The sequence below is a fragment of the Bubalus kerabau genome, chromosome 15 (assembly GCF_029407905.1).
Source record: "Bubalus kerabau isolate K-KA32 ecotype Philippines breed swamp buffalo chromosome 15, PCC_UOA_SB_1v2, whole genome shotgun sequence".
Taxonomy (NCBI): domain Eukaryota; kingdom Metazoa; phylum Chordata; class Mammalia; order Artiodactyla; family Bovidae; genus Bubalus; species Bubalus kerabau.
In genome coordinates this window covers 75,704,002-75,723,356 of record NC_073638.1, presented here as the reverse complement: position 1 = coordinate 75,723,356, position 19,355 = coordinate 75,704,002, and the positions used below count along the sequence as shown (strand labels likewise).

The window sequence follows — 19,355 nt, the reverse complement described above, 5'->3', positions numbered from 1 at the left end:
CCTGGGAGGCGCGGGCCCTCCGTTAGGATTCCTGACCGCCTTCCTCCCGGGGCGTGAGCGCGCCCCCCGTAGGCCATCTCCAGGAACGCCTCTGCTGGGAAGCCCGGGGGGCCCAGTCCCCCCAACCCCTCTCTCCCGCCCGCCCCGGCGGCCACCCTCGGGGGCGAGGCAGCCCGGCGCGTGGGAGGGGACGGCGCGCCATTGGCTTGTGCGCGGAACTGAGAGGAGGGACCAGCTCGGGCCGCCAGACTCGGACAAACCCCGGCCGCACAGGGCGCCGCGCGCAGTCCAGCCGGTCCTGCCCTGCCCTGCCCCGCGCGGGCGGCGCGATGTGAGGCGCCCGAGGGCCCGAGTCCCCCAGCTCCGCGCAGCGCCGGCGCCAGAAGGCGCTACGAACGTAAGTTCTGCTCCCCGCCGCCGCTTCGGAGCCTCGCACTTTCCCTTCCCGCCGCCAACCGGCCGGGTGCCTGCGCAGCACAGCCCAGCGGGGCTCTTGCGGCCGCAGGGACCGCCGGGGACAGTGAGGACCCAGTGCGCGCGAGCCAGGCGCCCCAGCACCTCTCGGCGCCGGCAGGCTCTGCCGGGACCCCGGGGATCTCCGCCCCCACCCCCATCCTCGGCTTTCCCGGGCGCTGTCCCGCAGCCCCTTCTGGTCCTCTCGTTCGCGCTCTCTGCTCGCAGCCCTGTCCGCTGACTCGGTTTCCCTTTCTCCTCCGTCTCCTCCCTCCTGGACTGTTGATTCCGCCCTCGGCCTCCCCGTCTCGGGCTCGGGCTCTCTGCTTCGGAGCGAGGGAGAAGCCGAGCGGAAAGCAGTTTCTCCCGCTCTGGGGTCTGACTCGGTCCCCGCGCTCGATTCTCTGTCCCCTCCCCCGCTCCATCCCCGTCCCCATCCTCCTCCTCCCTCCATTGTTCCCGGGTCCGGGGTGCGCGCGGCACAAACTTGCGAGACCCTTTCCTCGCCCCCGCTGGGTCGAGGCTGGAGGTGGCGGAGTTCCCGCTGCCCACAAGTCTGTCCGGATCTTCTGGTTCGGGGGGCCGGGGGCGGGGAGCACCGCAGGCGCCCAACCGCCCAGAGCTACCGCCTGGAGCCCCACGGCTCGCAGACTCGAGCCTCAGAAAGTGGGTGGGTGTCTGGAGCTGGGAGATAAAGGACCCATGGGAGGGGGGAGGAGCCAGACCGGGAGACCCCAGTCTCCTGGGTTGGGGACAGCAGAGGCGGGAGCCGCGCCTAAGCCCCAGTTGTTGGGAGGGGGTTAGGGACTCACAGGTGGAAACCGGCGCTCCCCACTCTCTCCCGAGCCGCGCGCTTAGCGGGACGGGGGCAGTGCGGGGCCATTGTCCTGGCGCTCAGTGACCGGGGACTGCCAACCCTGGGCCGTGAATTCGGTCCGCAGGGGAGCCGGCAGAACGCCGCGCCCACCCCCCGGCGCCTCCAGCGCGGTGGGGATCTCGCTCGGCGTCCTGTCGCCCCGCCCTCCCCCGCCCGGTCCCGGGCTCCCGCCGCCCCCGCGAGGCCCCGGGGGAAGGGGGTTTCTACCCGGGAGCGAAGCGGGCGGGGGCGGGAGCCGGGTGGAGGGTGGAGGCCGAGAGCCCCGAGGCTTCTCCCGAGCTCAGAGCCCAGAGCCGACGCCCAAGGCGGCCTCGCCGCCCCACGGGCCCTGCACTTCCTGCTTGATTTCCTTCGGACAAACTTTTCCTGGTGGGGCCGTCCTGCGGGGAGGGCACCGTGGATGCCCGCCCCCACTGAGCGGCCTCTTGGACCTCCAGCCCTGGTGGCCTGTAGGGAGGGGGCTGATACCTTTTCTTCCTCCAGTCCGCAGATACCAGGGACTCCGTCATCACCTCCAGGCAGGTCCATGGCTCTGAGTTGCCACCTGGAAGGAGGTGGTGAGTGGGTTGTTGGAGAGCCAGGAGGGGGCAAAGTCCATTTTTCAGCCTGGTTCCGTTTAGCCCAGGGGGAGCGAAGATTTTTCTTTTTTGGATTGTTAGTAGAACAAATAAGACCAAGTATTCTCCAGGCCTCTGTTACCCTATCTGTAAAATGGGCCTTCTGGCCTCCAAGGTCCCCTCCAGGCCCCATTGTCTTGGGAACCTGCGGCTCTGACTCCTCCTTTTCTGCCCACTTGCTGTCAGCTTAATATATCCTTCTAAATTTGGAGTGGAGGGCTGAGGCCCAAAGCCCTCCACCCATGTTTGGCTGTCAGCACCTGCTGGATCCTCAGCTCAGGCCTGTTCTCTGCAGATCTGTCAATCCCACCCCCTCCCCAGGGCCTCCGGCCCCAACACTCAACTTCCTCCCCTCCGCCAGGATCTTATGGTACTCTCTCCTCTGTCTACTGGAGGAAGGGCTTGCTGGTGCTTGTTGGTCCTGAGGTTGGCCTGGGAGGGACAGTGGGATTAGCAGTGACCTGTGATATTCACACAGCCCAGAACTGTTCTTTCCTTTCTTTTATTTACTGAACAAAACTGTAAGTGAGGGCTAGGCCAACGTGATTTAATGAACAAAGTGCCAGATACAGTTCTGGGCACTAAGACAGCTATGAACAAAATTGAAAGATTCTTGCCCTTCTGGAGCTGATACAGAGTTGGGGAGGGACAAATAACTGATAAAGTAAATAAGCAAATTATATAGTATATTGAGAGGTGAGGAGGGGGGAAGTTGAGTGTTGAGGCCAAGGGTGGGGTCACCATTTCAAATAGGGTGGTCAGGGTGGTCTCCCTGAGGAGGTGACTTTTCAGCTAAGGTTTTGAGAGAGTGAGCTTTGGGGAGAGTTTCAGGGACTAAAGGTCTGGCAGAGAACAGCCTGTGCAAAGGCCCTGAGGCTGGAACACGCCTGCTTTTTTTGAGGAACTGTAAGGAGCCAGCGGCTTCTCTGGTGGCTCAGTGGTAAAGAATCCACCTGCCAATACAGGAGACCTAAGAACTGTGGGTTCGATCCCTAAGTCAGAAAGATCCCCAGGAGGAAATGGCAACCCACTCCGGTATTCTTGCCTGGGAATCCCAAGGACAGAGGAGTCTGGCAGGCTACCATCCATGGGGTTGCAAAGAGTCAGACAGGACAGAGTGACTGAGCATGCACTCTAGGGTAGAGTGAGAGGGTGGGGAAGAGACGGGAGACAAGGCAGGCTGAGAGAGCATAAGCATTCCCATTTCACAGATGAAGGAAATGATGCTCAGAGATGACATGTGAGTAACCCCAGGGCAAGCCACTCAGGAGAGGTAGCTGCAGGGTGGGGTGCCCAGGGTTCTAACTCCGAGCCCATAATATTCTCCCTTCACCCTGCATCGCAACCATTCATTCACAACAGTGGTTGCGTCTCTTGCAGGATCAGGCCTGGCCAAATGCTGGGGACACGGAGGGGAGCCACCCAGGCTCAGTCCTGGCCCTCCCCAGGTGCTCCCTCCCCACCTGTGGTCAGTCCACTCAGGCTGGCATCTTCCTCCTGAGCCAGAGTGACCCAAGTTCTCTCTTCCCACTTCTTTCCTATGGCCCCTCCCCTGTAAGCACCCCCCACTCCGTATCCACATGTGGCCGCTCCAGAGAGATCTGTTCTGAAGCTGATATGGCCAGGGGAGAAACAGTTGAATTTCCTTGTCTGAAAATAATAGCAACATAATTTTTGAGCGTTCACCAGAGATCAGCACTGTTTTAGGTGTTTTTGTACCACTTCTCATCGGTGGCAGGTGCGTGTCATTATGACAGAGGAGGAAACTGAGGCCCAGAGAGGTGGTGTCACAGGCCCAAGGCCATGCAACTAGCAAGTGATGGAACCAGGATGTCAGCACAGGTCTTTTGAGTCATGCCAGAGCCCCACATCCTGGGGAAGGTGGTCGGTTCTGGTCTGTGGTTCTGGCCCATCCAGGCCCCAGGAGAAGTACCGGGACCTTTCTGCTTGCCTCTCCCAACCCACCCAAAGGGCAAATAGCTTCTTGCTTATGAAAAAGTTGGCTCAAAATAGTGGAGCATCTCTTCAGGGAAACTCCCTTTCGCCTCCCCTCCAAGTTTCTGAGCATCTTCAGGGGTGGGGGAGGTGGGAGGAGTCGGAGGGGCGAGGGATATGTCCACTGCCTTCTCATAAGAACTCGTGGGATCTGGAAGCCAGGCTGTCCTGATGACTGTGGCCCCACAGGGTCTGGAAGCATCAGCTGCCTTTGAGGGCCCTGACGTGGTCACTGGGCCAAGGGGGAGGCTGGCCCATTCCTGGGTTGAAAAGGACAGGAATTCTCCGTGTGTTCTGCCCTTTATGACAGTAGGAACAGGGATGCCCCTCGAAGTGACTCCTGAGTGGTGGTGGATGGCCATCAAAGGGCTGCCCCCCCCACTGTGACCCCCGCCCCCCAGGTCCCCTCCTTCTTGCCCCTTGCCTGCCCTGACCTCTCACCCTCTCCAACACAGCAGGGGATGTTTTTTTTTTTTTTCTGTCCCTAAGGCCTTAGAGATGTTCGTGATGAAAATGTGGGCTTTCCTCTGTCCTGGAAATTCTGTAGCTTCAAAAGAAAGAGAACTAGTAGAAAGGCAGCAAGAATGTGTGTTTCCAGAGCCAATGAACGAGGTGCTGGTGGGACTTGGGGGCGGGACAGCCTGTGCTGGATCCTTTGCTGGAACTGGAGTGTGGCTGGTGAGTGACAGGGTCTGGAAACCAAGTCAGGAATATCACAGCCAGGAGGGGCCCTGGAAACCACACTTTGATTTTTGAGACGGAGGAAACAGTCCCAAGATCGGGTCCCAGCTTACCCTCTCCTACAGGGGCAGAGTCTGTTGTTGACCTCAGTTGTCCGGTCTCCCAGCCCAGTGACTCAGGACTCAGCCTTCCAGCTTCTGTCAAAGCCTCTGCTGCCAGCTCCTGTGTTCCTGGAGGTTCTTGGAAATGGGTTGTGGAATCCCTTTCTTGACTACCGAGCCTTGTCATGGGGGCAGGTTTATGTCCCTGCGGGATTCGAATCGTGTTCTTTTCTCTCCTTGGCCGGTTCTACTCTGTCATCCTCGCCCTTGACACATCCTTAGCCCGGGTGGTGAAGCTGGTACCCGAGAGAGGTGGATGGGGAGGCCTCGCCCTCCCCTGACTCACTGGCTTCTTGTGAGACAAGGCGGGCTGGCCTTTAGAATAACTGCGCGCTGCTCTCGAGGGACACGCTGCAAGGAAGTCCTGCCGCGTGGTACCCTCGCCTGAGCTTCTGCCCTTAGCCCGTGTGCGCTGAGAAAACCCCCCACCCTGGCACAAGCCTGCACCCCAAAGGCCCCCGTGGTCGTGGTCATGACGCAGCTGTGTGACCCTGCTGGCAGCCCAGTAAGTCAGGCGTTGCAGGAAGTCAATCTGCCCAAAGGCACAGGACTCGTAGGGCAGAGCCTGGAGACTTGGACCCTTGAGACTGGAGACTCACTCTGCCTGAGGGCCTAACCAAGCGGAGGGTCAGAGCTGGGGGTCTTTAGACCCCCCTCTTGCCCAAGGGGCTGATGGGCTGCCCTAGGGAAGGACTGCAAGAAGGATGATGCTGGCTCTGGATCTTAGCCCCCAAGGTGCCCTTGCTGGGGCTCTCCCTGCCTCCCTTCCCTCTTCCCAGAGCCGGGAGACTCCGGCTCTCACTTCCCCCACTCCTCCACTGCATGTTCCAGTCCCCATTTCCAGCTATTTTGTACCAACGTGATAACAGAACAATGGGTCTCCCTGCAGCCCTCCCCGGGTCCTGCCAGAGTCACAGGGCCTTCATCCAAGGGAGGCTGGACCCCAGGGCGGGGTTCACATGCTGGCAACCCGCCAGGGACTTTCAAGGGGAGATGTGATGGGGAAGAGAGCTTAGAGCTCGGTTCTTGTTGGATGTCATGTTCAGCACACCACACCCCCAGCCCACACATGGGCACGTGCGCGCGTGCGCGCACACACACACACACACACACACACACACACGAGCTCCTCTCGGAATATCCATTAGGCACCATTAACTTGGTTGGAATTTCAGCTTTGTCACTTAGCCCGAGATACACATGTGCATAAGTCACTTGGGCCTTAGTTTCCTTATCTGTAATACAGCCGTTCTCATTGGGCTCTGGGGGTGAGCGCGGAGTTCCTGGTCTGGAAGTACTTATCCACTGCCTCCTTTGCTGGGATGGATGATCGGGGGGCGTTTCTCCTTACAGGTGCGCTGGCCCTCTTGCAGAGGGTCATGTTTGCAAAGGAAGCAGCTCTTGGCTCTGATACTCAGCAGCAGTGACTCCCCACTGAATCACCAGAGGCTTGGCAGCAGGTGGGTGTTTTGGGCCCCCTCCCCTGCCGGTTAGGTTCCTAAGCCACCCCAGTGGGGGCACAGTCTCCACGAAGGGGACTGCTCTGCAGTCCATCTGTTTCTATGGAAACCAGGCTTCCCCGGAAGGCTCTGGGGGGGGTTGGGAGAGAGGTCCTGCAAAACTGGCATGGGAGTGATGCCCCAGCCCCACGGATCTGCTGTGGGGGCAGGGTCTGGACAGCTGCCCCGTTACTGTTGTTAATTGCTGTCCTTTGGGGAGCACCAGGGGTCAGGCCCCTCCACTGCCTTTTCTCAGTCTGTCTAATCAAAACCCTGTGAGCTAAGAATTCATCCTGTGGTTTCACAAATGAGGAGGCTCGGAGAGGTTAGGTAACTTTCCTGACATCACAGAACAATTGAGAGAAAGGGTTGGGGGTTTGAACCCAAGTTTGCCCAATCATTAGGTATATACGCACCCTCCCATCCCCCCCCAATCCTTGTAACACCCCCCCCAACACTCCCCCACCCCAATGAGCCCTTCTCTCTTGGTGCAGTCTCTGGGGGCGTTGCTCAGTCTCTGTCCCATCACAGCCCCTTCTGTCTTTCAGGCTCTAGGAGCTCTTTGCGGGTGTTCTTTTCTGGCCTCGGAAAAGGGCCTACAGGGGGCGTCTGATCTTGGCCAGCAGGGGGCCTCAAAACCCTTCCGCCCAACTTTTGTCACAAATTTTTGTTGCGCTCCTCCCACACCCCGACCTGTCCAGGCCCTGCCCTGTGGCACTCCCCTCCAGATGGCCGCGCTTTCTGAGGTCCGGGGAGGGGGGTCTCATCCCACGCTCTCATCCAGTCTCCACCCATTTCCTGGGCACCCCAGATGCCAGGGAAAACCCCAGCCACTCTCAGGGAGTCTTCAGCACCCCTGACCTGCTTGCCCAAGGCCGCCTGGCCGGAGGAGGTGCCAGATTGGAACCCAGCTCTGCCTGACCACAGAGTCCCTTCCCTGCCCTTTCTGTGTCACCAGCTCAGGCATGGCCCGGGGCAGCGCCTGCCCGCCCTGGGCCTCAACTGTCTGCCTTGTCCTGCCAGTGTTTGGATCAGAGCCTCCCCTTGGGCCCTGCCAGCTCAGAGGGTGATCCTGAGTCTTCTGCAGGGGGTGGGGGAGGCCTGCTTGCCTTGGCCCCACTGTCTGGTCTTCTTCTGTGCCGTTGAGTATCTCTGTGTCCGGGGGCCCACGGGACGGTTCTCAGGTGGGGAGATTACCAGCTCTACCTTCAGATCGCTGGGTCCTGGGGAGGCCAGCTGGCCCTGAAACCCTGAGAAGGATGGGCTGGAAGTGGCCTGTGGCCGCCACTGAGAGTTCAGAGCGACGAGGGCACTGTGCCCTGGGGAGGTGCCCTGGAGGAGGGCGCTGCAAAGCCCTTGAGGACCTGGGGGCCTCGGGGTGGAAGGAGCAGAGGGCAGTGGTTCAGAAAGGGGAACAACTGTTCGAAGGCCCATGATTTGCTGGTTTATTGGGAATTGAGGTCAGAGAAGCTGGCTGGCGGCAGCATACAAAAGGTCATGAACGCTGGGTCTGGGGGCTGCAAGCCGAATTTCCCCTTCTCCTCGCCTGGCGGGTGGAGAGGCAGCCGTCCTCCCGCCCCTCGCTCACTTGCCTTGGGCAGCCTGGCACCCCCCGCGGGAGCCCTAGGGCCCTCAGGAGGCAGCGGGGCCTGGGAACGGAAGCGTGAGAGCTGTGACAGGCAGGTTTTCCGCTTGCACAGCTGGGCGAGGAGAGGGGAGGCGAAGGAGCTCGCCTGGCCTGGCCCTGGGCAGGGCGGAAGGGCGCTTTGCACTTGGCACCTGCCCGTACACACTCCCTCCCCCGTGCTTCCGCAGAGTGCCCCTTCTCATTAGCACAGGGGCAGAAACTGGGAGAGCTGCAGTGCCTTACAGAAGCAGGATTTGAACCCAGGTCTGGCTGTCCCAAAGCCAGTGTCCAGCTGGGGTGCAGCGAGGGAGCGGGGGACACTCCCTCCATCCTCTGTTAGGTTAAAGTGGGGCCACTCCTAAAAAAGACACCTGGAGAGGCCTTGAAAGGGAGGACAATTCATGGGCAGATGGGGGTGTGTGGGGTCGTCTCGGATTGGGTGCTTAAGGGCTGGTGAGAGCTGCCCACCTGCCCTCCCTTGGGGGAGAGGGCCTGGTCCTGGGGTGAAGGAGCCCTGGGACTCAGTGCTCAGAGCAGTTAGCTCCATAGGGCCGGCCGGCTGCTGGGGACCCTGCTCCCTGAAGATAAAGTTCAGGATCTCACTTTCCCTGGGAGGCTGCAGGGCCCGTTGTCGGTGGTGAGCTCACTGCCGGGACCCGGCCCTGGGCTCCAGGGGTGGCGACAGTGGGTCCCCCCGGCCCAGGTGCCTGGCGGCAGTGTCTGTGGATAAGGCTTATCCCACCTCAGTGATGCTGGACGTCCGATGGTGCCCAGGACCTGTGACCCCCCCGCCCCCCCCCCAACACCGTCTGTACCAGCCCTGGGCCTGTGGTGCCAAGGGGAGCGCTGTGCTGTGTTGGTGGGGAGGGCGCAGGGGGCAGAGGAAGGCAGCCGACCCTCCGAGCAGGGATCGCTGACCTGGCCCGGAGCGTCAGCCTTAGGCGATGGGATTGAGATCTTGGAGCTTTGTCCAGCTGGTGGAGACGTTAGGAAATGCTAGTTCGGCCGTTCTCCTGACCCTCCCCAGTCTCCATCCGAGCCCCTGCCTCATGGGGGGCGTGGGGAGGAGGGGGTGTCTGTGTATCAGTGCCCATCTCAGCCGAGTGCTTGGCGTGGGCCCGGCACTGCCCTATCTCTCTCCATGCGTATTTTCTCACAGCATCCCGGTGAGGGAAGACCCTTGGCTCTCCCAGCTGCAGATGGGGCCACTGAGGCCCAGAAAGGTTAAGTGACTTGCCCACAGGCACACAGCTAAGAAATGGTAGACCTGGGCTTTGAACTCGGGAGAGTACGGCTTCGGCAGCCAAGCTCTTCCGGCTTTAGCAGTTAGCTGGCCCTTTATAAACTACTTTCTGGCCATTATTTAGTCTCCTTTGACTAGCCCTAGGGAAGATGTAAGGATTATTGTTTCCATTTCATAGATGAGAACACTGGGGCTCAGAGAAGCAACTTGCTCTGATTGGTGGCTGACAGATCAGCTTCCCCACCCCGACCCAGGCTGTAAGCTGCTTAAGGGCAGGGCCGGGCGCCACCACCCCGTGCCCGGCTCACAGCTAAGCCTCACTAAATGTACTTCTTTCCTTTAAACGTGCAGGTGCTCTGCTGTGTGCTGGGACCAAGCTTCCCTTTTTGCCCCTGAATCTCTAGGAGCTGAGAATTACAGCTCCATTTCACAGATGGGGAAAACCGAGGCTCAGAGCTACGTGACTTGTCCACACAGCTAGTAACAGGCACAGCAGTGAGTCGGGCAGGCTGGCCGGTCTGGGTGAGAAGGGTTAAAATGCCAGGGAGACCTATATGAAGGGCCAAAGTCAAGTTTGAGAATAGCTGATGCTGGGGAGAACGTGCAGGAACAGGAAGGAACACGCATGCATTGTGAGGAAACGTAAATGGTTTGCTGCTTTGGAATGCAGTCTGGCACTTTCTCCTAGATTTACTGTGTGTTGTAATTCAATATAATTCCATGCCCAAGCATTTACCTTAGAGAAATGAAAACTCATGGTCACCCCCCAACCTGCACACGAATGTTTATGGCAGCTCTATTCTCAATGGTCAAACTCTGGAACAACTCAGATGTCCGTCAGTGAGTGAGAGACAGGGGAAACGAACTGGTTCGTTGGCATCCGGGAATACCAATCTCCTGCCAAGGGGAAGGGACCATCCATACACACAGCGTGGATGGATCTCAAAGGCAGGATGCTGAATGAAAGAAGGAAGCGGGTCTCCGAGGTTATATACATAAATGATTCCATTTGTGTAACACATGTGCACAAACAAAACTATAGCAACAGATGCCAGGTAACAGATCGGCGGTTGCCAGGGGTTAGGGCAAGAGGAGGGTCCGAGTGTTAAGGGTCCTGATGTGGAGGGGGTGGTTACCTGCCCTTGTGCTACGATTCTCAGCACTACAGACCACAGAGAAGGTCCATTTTGCTGTATGCAAATAAAAGACCAAAGGGGAGGCTGGAAGCGGAAGGGTGGCTGCCAGGTGCTTCCTTGGTGGAGGGCCGGGTGGGGGCCAGGTCTGGGCTGTTCCTCTCAGTGGCTCACTGACTCCCGTGGGCAGCCTCCAGCGGTCCATCTGGCATCGGGAGGGATGCAAGTCTAATTATACCTTCTACCTGGATCTCCAAGAAGGTGGTGGCAAGTGACTGAGCTGTGACAGTGCCTGGGCCGCCTCCCCCTGCCTCCCGCCGCGAGGAGCCCAGTTACACCCTGGCTGCCCCAGGCTGGGGTTGGCGGCCACCCCCGCTCTGACCGGCATTGGGCATTGGGCTGCCTTCTGGGTCACTGCCAGCTGCCACCTCCCACTCCCCGAGCGTGTATATACAAGGGAGGGAAGAGCATAGCTGCCTTCTTTTAGATGAGGTGCTAGGCTGCGGGGCTTAGGAGGGCCGCTGGGTCTGGACATCACTCACAAAAGACCTCCAGTCAAAAGCAGGGACATTACTTTGTCAACAAAGGTCCGTCTAGTCAAGGCTATGGTATTTCCAGTGGTCATGTATGGATGTGAGAGTTGGACTGTGAAGAAAGCTGAGCGCCGAAGAATTGATGCTTTTGAACTGTGGTGTTGGAGGAGAATTTTGAGAGTCCCTTGGACTGCAAGGAGATCCAACCTGTCAATCCTAAAGGAAATCAGTCCTGGGTATTCATTGGAAGGATTGATGCTGAAGCTGAAACTCCAATACTTTGACCACCTGATGCGGAGAGCTGACTCATTTGAAAAGACCTGATGTTGGGAGAGATTGAAGGTGGGAGGAGAAGGGGACGACAGAGGATGAGATGGTTGGATGGCATCACTGACTCAATGAACATGGGTTTGGGTGAACTCTGGGAGTTGGTGATGGACAGGGAGGCCTGGCGTGCTGCGGTTCATGAGGTCGCAAACAGTTGGACACAACTGAGCGACTGAACTGAAGCTGAATGACCATTATCTCCAGACTCGGCTGGTGTGCGCCATGCCTAGTTCATCCGGTCTAAAGCCACAGTATCCGAACGTCCCGCCGTTTGAGTCTTTGTTCTGATGTTTGTTTGCTGGGCGCTTTATTTTGTTCTGAGACACCGGGAGGCTGGAGGGCTGGAGGTGACCTGGGGATGTGTCCGTGCCCTCCCTCTGGAAGCCCTGGCTGCAGCTGGGAGGCTGAGACGTTGGCTGGGGCCACACGACAGGAAGACCTGCATCTGAGGCCTGGTCGGGGGCATCTGGAAGCCCACCTCGGATCCCTGGCCGAGGCACAGGCAACTTCTGAGCCTTGTTGGTTATCGAGGGGTGAGGGGTGGTTCTCCTGCCCTGCTGGAGTTACTGTGGGTGGGAATGAGGTGCAGGAATGTGGGAAGCACCCAGCATGCGTGGGGCACCTACTAGGGTGCGGGTTGCTACCATTTTTTAAACCTGGTCTCTGTTGAACTTGGCTTCCTCATCTGTAGAATGGGTACAAGCAGTACCTATCTAGCAGGATGGCTGTGGTCACAGGAGGCCCCCTCGGGGCCAGCTTCTAGACACCTTGACCTCACTGTGGCTTCCACTGTTGTCTCCTTCGCATAGATTTTGTGCTGACTGAAGGTGAGGACGGCCACTCAACTCACCTCAGCGTCCCCATCGCCCGGCATACAGTAGGTGCTCAAGATCTGGCCAGAGGTGGAGCTGGGGGGAGGCTGGCGACTGGGGGCCTTCGCGGCTCATGGGCCGGAGGTGGGGGAGAGCAGGGAGAGGCAAGGCCGGACTGCTGCCCCCGAGCCTGGCCAGCCCTCCTCTGCCTCGGCTGGGTCCTGGGGTCCCCCCTCCCCTTCTTTCCAGTGCTGGCAGGCTGAGTGGAGGTTGTCTGGGAGTGTGGGTGGGTGGGTGGGAGGGCTTGCTGGCAGTAGGAATTGTCTGGGCAAAAATTCAGTGGGGGCCTGGACCCCAGCACTCAGGACCCCTACCCAGGCTTGGGCAGACCTTTCCCTTTTTTGGCAAGGCTGACCCAGGCCCCAGTTAACTCCTTGCCTCCAAGAATCTTTGGGTCTGGTCTCCATCTAGGCCTGAATACCTAGTCCTAGGCCTACACTTCCCCTAGGACTGTCTGTAAGGCTCCCTCCAGCCTGGTCACTGGGGGTAGGCCACATCCGTTTAGGCCAGATGGGCTGATAGAGCTGGAAGGCCTTCAGAACATCTGCTCGAACCCATTTTACAGATGGGGAAGTTGAGGCCAGGACAGGCCAGTGAGTTGCCTGTTTCATCTCACAGCTGGGTGGTTAGGGAGCCCAGAACTAAGCCCAGGCCCTCAGAGTCCTCCTCTGGGTGTCCACCTGCTGCCCCAGGCTGACGGGGAGGCCTCCCCCAGGCCCCAGGCTGGGGTCTGGCCACCTTCTGAGATCTGGATGCAGGTCAAGGTCAGTGTCTGAGACCGGTGTTTCCCCGCAGCTCTGCTGCAGAGGCCGGGCTCCAGGACAAGATGGCAGCCAAGCAGCCCCCACCTCTCATGAAGAAACACAGCCAGACAGACCTCGTGAGCCGCCTGAAGACCCGCAAGATCCTCGGCGTGGGCGGGGAGGACGACGACGGGGAGGTCCACCGCTCCAAGGTGGGCCGGGCTTGGAGGAGGGGCCTTGAACCAGCCATGTGTGGGGGTCTGCCTCTGAGCACCAATTTGAGGAGGCGGGTCTGGCCCACTGTTTGGGGAGAAGAGTAGCTGAGACCCGTATAGCTGCAGGGGGCCCCTAGATTCAGCTCATATTTTCTGGAAATGTAATGGATATGTCAGACGAATAGCAGCAATAATGAAAACGGATGGTTAGAATTAGTTGAGTGCTGATGATTTGCTGGTTATGGCACCAGCTGCTCTATAAGCATTTTTTAATCTTCCTGTTAGCCCTGGGAGATGTAAGTTCAGTTATTAACCCATTTTATGGATGGGGAAAACTGAGGCTCAGAGAGATTAAAGATTTGCCCAGGACCACACCAATAAATGGTAGAGCCAGGCTTCAAGTCCACAACTGGCAGATGCCTGAACTCACATTTTCAGGCCTCATATTTTCAGCTTCCTCTGGGCCCTGGTATCAAGAGGAGGCGAGTGTGGCCTCACTGTGACCCTCCCAGCCTAGGTCACTCTGGCTAAGCAGAGGCACCCAGGTGGGTCCCTGGGCATCTAGCAGGCTCTGGGAGGTAGGGAGTGAGCTGGGCAGACAGCGCTGCCTTCTGACCCCTCTCTGTCCACAGATCAGCCAGGTCTTAGGCAATGAGATCAAGTTTGCTGTTCGAGAGCCTTTGGGGCTCAGGTGAGCACTGACTTGTGAGTGTTGGCGGGGGGCAAGGCTGTGGGGAGGGGCCCTGTGTAGTCTTGTTCTTGGTTCCCTCCTCCAGACCAGCTATCCCTCCATCTTGCCTGGAGAGGGGAGGGTCCGGGATGGGGCCCGAGGGTGGCAGCGAGGGGTCTGCCTCTGACCGTCCTCTCTTCGTCTCCCCAGAGTCTGGCAGTTCGTCTCTGCTGTGCTCTTCTCCGGCGTTGCCATCATGGTGAGTCCCTGCCCCAGCCCTGGGACCCCCTGCTGCCGTTCCCCACAGGGCCATCGGGCCATCATACTGACGCCTCTGCTGTCCAGGCTCTCTGGCCGCCTCTCTGACCTGTGTGGATGCTCATCCCCACTGTGCCCTGCCCTGGAGCATCGGAGGTCCCCTGGTCCACAGTCCCGACTCTTTGTCCTTGGAACCTGAGATCTCTGTTGCCATGGACGGGGTGAGGGCAGTCAGGGTCCTGGCCCTGGACTGCTGCTGGGGAAAGGAAGGAGATGATCAAGGGGAAGGTTCCACAGGGAGTCACCCCAAGCTTCCCGCCCACTGTCCGCAGGCCCTTGCCTTTCCTGACCAGCTCTATGATGCGGTCTTCGATGGAGCGCAGGTGACCAGTAAGACCCCCATCCGCCTCTATGGCGGTGCCCTCCTCAGTGAGTATTGCTGGGCAGACGCCTGGAAGATGATGAGCAACTGCGGGGGGACCATGGAGGGTGAGGGAAACCTGGGGGGGCCTTTCTTTTCTTTGTGCTGGGGCTCTGCTTCCCCTTCAGCTGCCGAGTCTGTCTCTGCTGGGTGTGTGCTACCATCTTGCGGCCACTGGTGGAACATCGCCCGTGGTTCGGGGCTGCTCTTCACCATCATCTGAGACAAAGCACTTACTGAGCGCTTGCTGTGTGCAGTGCTCCACCAGGGCACTGGGATAGAGAGATGAAGGCAGCCCAGGCTCCGCCCTCCAGGGTCTCACAGCCTAGAAGAGGAGGTGAAATCAGCACAGCGTCTGTAAAAGCCTCGCTGCTTCTATTTCTTCTCCAGCCTGAGTTACATGCAAGCCGTGCCTGTTAGGAAACTGCATTTAAACCCCAGCACCTGTGGTGTCCTTCCGCGCCGCCGAAACTTTCTATGGCTCCCTATTACCTGCAGGCTAAAGTCCCAGTCTAACATTTAGGGTTATCCGTGGGGTGCAGTCCAGCCTCCCTTCCAAAACCTCCCTGCCTGCGAGTGGGGCAGGGGATCCCTGGGGTCCTGGCTACTTTGCCGAAGGGAAGAGGAGCAGACCCCTTGCCTCCATCTCAAGAGGGGGGGATCAGGCCGCCCCGCACCCAGTCCCCTTCTTGTCCTTCACCCCAGGCATCTCCCTGATCATGTGGAATGCTCTCTACACGGCTGAGAAGGTCATCATCCGATGGACTCTGCTCACTGAAGCCTGCTACTTCTCGGTCCAGTTCTTGGGTGAGTCCTGAGCTGGACAGTTGTGGGGGAGGGGGAGGGCGGCGGGTAGCTGATGGGGTGCCGGTAACTTGGTCCCTGACCTCCCAACTCTTGCCACTTGATTTCCGGGAAGTGATGAAAACCTGTGTGCGGGGGAGGGACCCATGTGGCCGTGTTCACCTGTGAGCCTGCACACCTGTGCCCACATGGCCGACATGCACCTGTGCCCTCCTGAATGCACATCCGTGCACCCACCACCCACTGCTCCCTTGTGTCCCCAGCACAGGGGGGGACAACACATGCCCAGCTGTGCCCACATGCTTGCCCCCGTCCCTGCCACGTAGGGGACTCACAACAGACGTACCTGTGGGGTTGGGTGGCTGGCCGGACACCCCAGCTCAGAATTGGGGTGGGGTCAGCCAGGCAGCTGCACCGGGGCCCCTGGCATCCCGTGCTGGGGGGTGAGGAACAGCGCTCCTGACCCCTGTCCCCTCCCGCCTCTCTCCCACAGTGGTCACTGCCACGCTAGCCGAGACAGGGCTCGTGTCTCAGGGGATCCTGCTGCTGCTGGCCAGCCGCCTCCTTTTTGTTGCCATCAGCATTTACTACTATTACCAAGTCGGCCGAAAACCCAAGAAGGTGTAGCCACCCGCCGGGCCAGGGGCCCCTCTGGGGCAGGGAGGCCCTGGGACCGCCCTCGGGTCCCCTTTGGTTCTGGAAGGCAGGAAGCACCCTGCCCTGGGCAGGCAGGGCGGGCGCCTTCCCCTTCCTCCCTGGATGCTGTGATCTTGGGCCCTCAGGGCTGGGGAGGGGACGGGGCCCTTCTATCCCGTCCTGCCCCCCCCCTCACGGTGAAGCCTCCTTCTCGTGGGTCTCCCGGCCTCTGGATCCCCTGGACAGACGCTCATGGGAGAGCTTGAGTCACGGGCCTCCAGCCGGGCTAGGCCCCTTCTTCCCCTATCATGAGACCCTTCTTTCTTGAGAGGCTGTGGACCGCCTCCCTGTCCGTCCCCTGCACCCCCCGGCCAACGATGCCCAAGCAGCCAGACTTGGCTTCCGCCCCTGCTTGGAAAACCCAAGACCTCGACCCAGGGGCCCTTCCCTTCCATGCAGGCCCACTCCGCACACAGGGGCCCCTGTGCTCTTTAAGCACCCAGCACAGCTGTGGGCTGGCAGGGAGCCCTGTGGGGGGCCGCCTTTGAGCCGACACCTCCCTTTCCGCCTCCCGGGGGCAGCGGGGCCCTGTCCTCAGCCCCGGCCTCACTCTTGGCTTCTCTGCCTTGGCCCCAGCTCGTGGAGGCCCCTTCCCCACCCCTGGCCCCAGGCCGGCCCTGACAGATGAACACCCGGGTAACCCCGGATGAAGGCCACCTGTCAGTGATGGGGCTTGGGGATCAGGCAGAGCGAAAACGTTTCCTCCTCACTTGGGCATGTCCTCTGGGGTCTGCTGCACACCGACTCAGCCCCCTCGTCCACCTTCTCCCCTCCCCCAGCGTGCTGCCCTGAGGCCCGGCTGTGGGTGTGACTGGGTACCCTTCAAAGCTCAGCAGGGCAAAAAAAATAGAAACAATTCAGCAGGCCGCCTCCACTCACACCCATCTCCCCCAGTGCCCCGGAGGGGCTGAGACCCTGCAGGCCCAGCACCCTTGTGCCCACCACCCACCGCGAGTCCCTCACCCGACGCCCTCCTTCACTCCGTCACACAGGGATTGGTGGCCCCGGTGTCCTGGGGACGGGTGTGCAGGGAAGCAGGCCGGGCCCCAGATTTGCCTCCTGTCTAAGCACCATGTTGAAGGGGTGGAGTGGTTTGTTCTGAGGTGTAGCCCAGCTCCGGCTGCTGCCACATGGGGGGGCCTCCCACCCCGACCCTGGGCCTCACTGCCCTCCCCTACACCCACAGCTGTCCCAGCGGCCACAAACCCGGCCACATGGCCTTTGCCCAGTGACGCCATCACTGTTAACGGAGGCCCACCTGGCAGGTTGGGAGCCCAAGGCTGCTGACTGCGCCTGAGGGCAGGGGAAGCAGGACCCTGAGGACGGGCCATTCCCGCCTGGCCTCCGTCCCTTGGGCTGAGGTTCTAGTCTCTCTGTAGAATCCTGTCCACACCCGCTGCACCCCTCCACCGAGTCCTGGGCAGGCCCGCAGCCAGTGCAGCCTTTGGGAGGTGGTGGTGGTGTCTGGCGGGCCATGCCCTCCGGCCCTGCTGTGTCGAAGCTGACCCATGCTTTTTGAGGCCTGGCTAATGCGCCAGCAAGTGATGGACGGTTTGTCCTAAGAACCAACCGCTGAGCAGGGGAGGGAGGCTGGCATGGAAGGGGGAAGCGTGGGCGCCGGAGCAGGGCCAGGCCAAGCCGGCCAAGCTGGGGTGGGTGGCACGGCCATGGCTCCGGAGAGGGTGGACGAGGGCCCGCAGGGACGGCGCTGTCCCTCCTAAGGTTCGAGAAGATCCAGGATGGCTCTACTCGGTTCACTCCTGCCAAGCTCTTGCCCCGTCCCCAGCCTCCTCCACCCCCACTCCCAATCAAGACCACCGTTCCTCACGGTCACTATTTATTCTTCGTTCCTTTTTCTTTTTGTAAGAAACAGTCACAAAAACCAGTGCAAAACCATCAGTGTGGGCGTCCTGTTTTATATTACAAAAACTCCTCTTGATAGATAATATAAAAAAGGGAGGCTCACGGGGGATAAACATGATAAATTAGCTCTGCTACCTACGGCAGGGAACATGTACAGTTTCCAAAATAGACTTATAGGACCCACCAGGGGAGGGACAACGGTCTTCTAGGGAGGTGGGGGGTTGGGGCCTCAGCTGGCTTGGAGGATCCTGTCTGGGCTTCTAAGGCATGGAGAGGAGAGGAGAGATATGGGATGCTGGGCAGGGTCCCAGCCCCCGGTCCCTAAGCAGGAAGGTGGCCTTCAGTACTGGGCAAGGTATGTGACCAACTGCAAGGTCTCCCTGGTTCCTGGTTTTATTTTCAGGCTCAGGAAGTCTCAGCAAAGACTTCATGCCCGGCCCTGCCCTGCTCCACCCTGTGCGTGCGTGCGTGCTAAATTGCTTCAGTCGTGTCCCGATTCTATGACCCTATAGACTGTAGCCAGCCAGGCTCCTCTGTCCATGGGATTCTCCAGACAAGAATGCTGAGTGGGTTGCCATGCCATCCTCCAGGGAATCTTCTCAACCCAGGGATCAAACCCGTATCTCTTACATCTCCTGCGTTGGCTGGCAGCTTCTTTACCATCAATCAGTGCCACCTAGGAAGCCCCACTCCCACCCCAGTAGCCCCCAAATTGCCATTTGTACCCATTGAGGGCTGTTGGGGCTGGGCTTTGCCTTCTCAGGCCTGTTCAGAATGGTCGCAGACAGCCTTGCAAATAGCCGCCAGCCTGCGATAATGCTACAGAGCAGAAGCCTGCTTCCCCTTTCCAACCCCAGAATGTAGTTGGTGGGGGAAGATCCAGGCTCCTTGACCCTTTCTGGAAAGCGCTTCGTGATGAGAGACTCTCACATCCACCCTCAAACCCATCTCCCTCAGGTGTTCCTCCAAGACCAGCCTTTCATCTCAGGGGCCTGGGGGTGGGGGGTGGTGCCTGATGCCTGGTTCTTCTTACCTTGAAGGCCCCAAATTCTCCTGGGCAGTGGGGACTGGATGGGGCCCTGATGCCTAGGGTACCCCTAAACTGAAGCCACACAGTTGTCCAAATTGACTCTAACCCCTGCTTAATCAGCCTCTTTTTTTTTTTTTTGTCCACCTCCTACCAGCCCTTTGCCTCTGCCAGGAAGTTGGAGCCAAGTGGGTCTAGAGACCCCTCTGGGGTCCCAGCTGCATGGCCTCCGGGGTCCTGGGGATGCCCGGTCTCTAGGGAGTTCATAACATCTTTATGGAGGTTCCAGGGCAGCCAGATACAGGAGCACTATGGAAAGATTCAGACCAGAGAGGACAGCGGGAAGGGTGCAAGGGGGGAAGGCAGCAATAAGGGGAGGGTCAAACCAAGTCTTTACAGCAGGGACCAAGCTCTGGTGGTATCAGGTGGCAGAGCAGGGGGGCATGAGCTCTAGGCTGCTGCTCTGTCTCCTGGAGGCTGGAAGGCTAGAGGGGAGGCTGGAAGTTGGCATAGGGCCTGTGAGACAGAATGGGTCCTTCCCAGACCCCAAGGAGGGACAATGATAGGAGGAGAGCAGGCAACATACCACCCCTTCCACTCCCATGCCTATGGCAGACATCACCAATCCAGCCCGAGTTGC

General features: G+C 59.5%; 1 protein-coding gene across 3 annotated transcripts; it reads left to right on the top strand.

The window, feature by feature from the left end:
• Positions 1-261: 261 nt before the first annotated feature.
• Positions 262-17,737, top strand: TP53I11 (tumor protein p53 inducible protein 11). Of its 3 annotated transcripts, XM_055546940.1 has the most exons (9): positions 262-397; positions 6,138-6,244; positions 11,956-12,023; positions 12,814-12,973; positions 13,609-13,667; positions 13,857-13,905; positions 14,237-14,333; positions 15,031-15,132; positions 15,623-17,737. In XM_055546940.1, exons 4-9 carry the CDS (start codon positions 12,845-12,847, stop codon positions 15,754-15,756), a joined length of 570 nt encoding a protein of 189 aa, XP_055402915.1. In that variant the 5' UTR covers positions 262-397; positions 6,138-6,244; positions 11,956-12,023; positions 12,814-12,844; the 3' UTR covers positions 15,757-17,737. The 3 variants fall into 3 exon arrangements, with proteins under 3 accessions (XP_055402915.1, XP_055402914.1, XP_055402916.1); XM_055546939.1 differs by lacking the exon at positions 6,138-6,244 and having other exon boundaries at positions 15,623-17,736; XM_055546941.1 differs by lacking the exons at positions 262-397; positions 6,138-6,244; positions 11,956-12,023; positions 12,814-12,973 and having other exon boundaries at positions 13,628-13,667; positions 14,237-14,256; positions 15,623-17,694.
• The last annotated feature ends 1,618 nt before the right edge of the window (positions 17,738-19,355 follow it).

Bases quoted from the DNA above. Each gene is read 5' to 3' on its own strand.
- TP53I11 (XM_055546940.1), top strand. From the start codon at position 12,845: ATGGCAGCCAAGCAGCCCCCACCTCTCATGAAGAAACACAGCCAGACA. The intron at 13,906-14,236 runs GTGAGTCCCTGC...CACTGTCCGCAG, and splicing joins TCTCCGGCGTTGCCATCATG to GCCCTTGCCTTTCCTGACCA. The intron at 15,133-15,622 runs GTGAGTCCTGAG...TCTCTCCCACAG, and splicing joins CTTCTCGGTCCAGTTCTTGG to TGGTCACTGCCACGCTAGCC.